Source organism: Ipomoea nil, unplaced genomic scaffold, assembly GCF_001879475.1.
Source record: "Ipomoea nil cultivar Tokyo-kokei standard unplaced genomic scaffold, Asagao_1.1 scaffold0761, whole genome shotgun sequence".
NCBI classification, from domain to species: Eukaryota; Viridiplantae; Streptophyta; class Magnoliopsida; order Solanales; family Convolvulaceae; genus Ipomoea; species Ipomoea nil.
Window position 1 is genome coordinate 1,620,701 of NW_017617189.1, and position 3,892 is coordinate 1,624,592.

General features: G+C 33.8%; 1 protein-coding gene across 1 annotated transcript; it reads left to right on the forward strand.

Moving 5' to 3' along the window:
• The first annotated feature begins 1,172 nt into the window (after positions 1-1,172).
• LOC109176876 (40S ribosomal protein S27-2) lies at positions 1,173-2,070 on the forward strand. Its single transcript, XM_019326273.1, has 4 exons — positions 1,173-1,280; positions 1,371-1,472; positions 1,602-1,630; positions 1,769-2,070. Exons 1-4 carry the CDS (start codon positions 1,278-1,280, stop codon positions 1,893-1,895), a joined length of 261 nt encoding a protein of 86 aa, XP_019181818.1. The 5' UTR covers positions 1,173-1,277; the 3' UTR covers positions 1,896-2,070.
• Positions 2,071-3,892: the final 1,822 nt, after the last annotated feature.

Sequence of the window (3,892 nt, forward strand, 5' to 3'; positions counted from 1 at the left end):
TGACGCTGGGTTGTTCTTGGCGGCATGTAGTAGGCGAGTGGATGGGTAGTACATGGTGGAGGAGGCGGATGCATTGTGTCTTCGTGAGGCTGTGTTGTGGCTACGAAATACAAGCATGGGAGAGGTGGATATTGAAACCGACTCTCAACTTTGTTATCATGCTATGGAATCGGCACCCTTTAGCTCCGCGTTTGGTCTTTTAATACAAGATGTAAAACAAGTAGCTTCTTCTATAGGTGAGGTTACCTTTTGTTATGCTAGGAGATCTGCGAACCGTGCGGCCCATGCTCTTGCAAGGGAAGCCGTTTCAGAGACAGGTCCCGATGAGTGGTTAGATGTACCACCACATTATCTTGTTGATGTTCTTGCTTCAGATTTAATAAATTGAGTTCTGTTCTTCAAAATAAAAATAAAAATGTATGGATGGATTTGAAAGATGAGGACTATGAGAGTATTTGGCAATTAGTTAATAGCTAATAGCGGGGTAGCTAATTGATTTAGTTAATAGTTGATATGTAGAGTTTTTTTTTTTTTTTTTTTTTTTTTTTTTTTTTTTACCAGTTTATAGTATTAGCTGGTTATAATAATTTATTTGGTAAATTTGTTTCTTTACTCTTAGCTAATCTATACTATATATAAAAACAAAATCCTAAATTTTAACTTCTTGCCCAAATCCACACTTGTTTTATGCTTCTCAGATTTCTCCCGGTTTCACTCAGATTGAATTTTCAGTTCAGAATTTGGCACGCAATGTACCCGAAAATTTAGGATTTTAGATTTAAATCATGTCTTGGTGTTGAATTTATTTAAAAGTGGCTCAAAATAATTTATTCAAACATCGATTTAATCGCACAATTTTTTTTATAGAGTGAAAAATGACTATTTTGGAATTTATTGAAATCGAATTTATAAAATTAAATTTTGAGTTGTCATATGGAAGAGAGACCATAACAACAGACTTTTAAATGTGAAATTTCATCAATGTCCTTTAGTTTAACAGACTTTTAACTCTTGACCTAACGGAGGACCAAAATGGTTAATTTTTTTAAAGTCAGAGGACTTAATTGAAAAAAAATTATTGAGGACCAAATTGACAATTTCGCAATAGTTGAGGGACCATTTCGGTAATAAACTCATAAATAAATAAATAACCAAGCTTACACAAACTGACCCATATAAACCCTAGCTATTTAATCCTTGCCTCCCTTTCGTTTCTTTGCTAGCGGAGCTTCAACTTATCGTCAGCTTGCGTTCTAGGGTTTTCGTTCATCAACACAATGGTAAATATTCTCGGGCCTTTCAGTTCATTGATTTATCGATTATTATGCTGATTTGTTGTATTTGTTGTATGAATGCGTGGATAATTGTAGGTTCTACCGAACGACATCGATTTGTTGAACCCTCCTGCCGAGCTCGAGAAGAAGAAGCACAAGCTCAAGCGTCTCGTGCAGTCTCCCAACTCTTTCTTCATGGTGCGTTCTCTTTTACTTTAGGATTTGTTTCTATGCTTTGTTCTGCTCAAGTATAATCTGTTTTAGTGAAGGATTTTCGTTACTGTGTTGGGATTTTGAAGTTGCTTTGTGATTTGGGTTTTCTTGTAGGATGTCAAGTGCCAAGGCTGCTTTAACATGTAAGTTTTATATTCTCTTTATTTGTAATTTTGTATGTAATATGTCTCGAATGTAGGTTTTTAGTTTTGGTGTTAATGTTAATTACCAATGTAAATAATGATGCTATTATTGATATTATATGGGTTGGATATTTGCAGAACAACTGTGTTCAGTCACTCCCAGACAGTTGTGGTGTGTGGGAACTGCCAGACAGTGTTGTGCCAGCCGACTGGTGGGCGTGCCAGGCTCACAGAGGGATGCTCTTTCAGAAGAAAGGGTGACTAATAACAGACCGTTGTCCTGTTTCTGTTTGAAGTTTAATGGGGAACTGATATGCCTAATTTTTGAGTTCTGATAGATATTTTATTTGTTTTAAGACTCACGTTTCAGATTTGCGGCGTTTGAAATTATGCATCTGACAGATTATGTTATTGAATGAAAGATTCAGTTTTTACTAGCACATGCATCTGTAGCTACTTGATTGTAGTTCAGTCGGATTTAAGTAGTGACTACTTTCATCTTTCCTTAATTTTACTTGATGATCCCCTAGTTGAAACAATTATGAGATTCTGATTTGAGCTATGCTGATTCATCAGTGAAATTAGTCAATTTATATAATCATATATACAGCACAAGATGGTGATCTTTTGTCGTTAATTCTATCTTGAGATGTGCCAAGTGTTTAGGTTGAATGATTTCTACTTCTGATATTCATTGTTTGAGTGTTAGCTTCTGCTAGTCTATAGCCAATAAGATGAAGCCATTAGTCCTTCCTGTTTTCCTTTATTACTTCAAGTCATACTGTCATAGTAAGGTTTGTGCTATATTGAAGTATAGGTGTGTTCCAGTATGCAAATTGCATATTGACTCACTAGTTTGTACCACCCTGATCCTTTCTATGAACAATTTGTTATGTAGTGCTTTTGGTTTATAGTTATAATAATTTGTTTGAAGTTGATTGAGCATACTGTTGAATTAGTACATAATTAGTTCTATTATTTTTTGATTGTGACAATGATGGGAGAATGCAGAAACCAAAAACATAAATATTCCATGCCACCTTTTATGCACCCTTTTGGTTTTGGGTTTTCTTTCCCTTCAAATTTCTGTACTATAAATGTTTTGCTTAACCATGATCTGGTCCTGTGTCTTTCCACATCCTGTTTAAATACTTTTGTGTATGTTTTGGAGTTCCTGTGTTCAGTCTGCTTTTGCTAGGTCAACTAATCATACTCTTTTTGCTAGATAAACTTTTTCATGTCCACCATTGTTTTCTTCTGGATTACTGTTTTCCTCGTTTCCTTTGATCCTTACTCTGCATTTATTTACTTCTTTCTGCACTCTCATCTGCAACTGCAACACAGAATTCAGTTTTGATATGAATATATATCTTTGGAAAATTATCACATGGATATCTTCTCTTTGTCACAGTAAAGCATAATACCTGTTAATGGAATAATTCTTTACATTCAAATTCATTTTGGAATTACTCTTTCTGCACACCTGTTAATGTAAACATGATAAGATTAGATTTCTTTGTTTGGTTCCAGGGACTGTGAGTTTACTTTAGGGGATGTGGGATATTTGAACTTCATTTTTAGGTTTTTTTTTTTTTTTTTTTTTTTTTTTTTTTTTTTTTATGGAATCATATTTTCCTGCATTCTTAGGTTCACCCTTTTAGGGGTATGTGAGATTTTTGAAAGTGTTATTTATCGCAAAATATTTTTTTTAAGTAAACACCTCCTTAAAGCATACTTTTATTTTAGGGAATAGGTGTACCTCTTGTATTGCTACTGAAATGTAAGCTAAGGGAATATCTATAGCAACTCAGTAGGGAGTTTCCCAAGTACTGCCTAGTGCTATGTGATACCATAATAGCATGTTTGGGCAAAGATTGACAAGAGAGATTTCGAAAGAAAGATTAGTGCATTGTTTGGTTGAATGTAGTTGTAATTTAATTACATCACAATTCTTTGACCACTCGAATTACAGTATTTGGTTGGAGGGGATTATAATTTCACCAAATTGCAATTCCCTCATTTAGTTGAATTGCAATTCATATTCTCCCTATATGAACTGCAATGGGGAAAGGAAAGGGAAAAAGGAAGAGAAATACATTTTACCCTTGATTATTATTAATATTATTATTACACAAGGACTTTTTAGTCTTTATACCACTTCTTCTTTTCTTATTTTAATAGTAATAATTTTATTATTTTATTATTTCTATTCCTCTATACCGAACAATGTAACTTGAATTCTTACTTTATTACCATCTTATT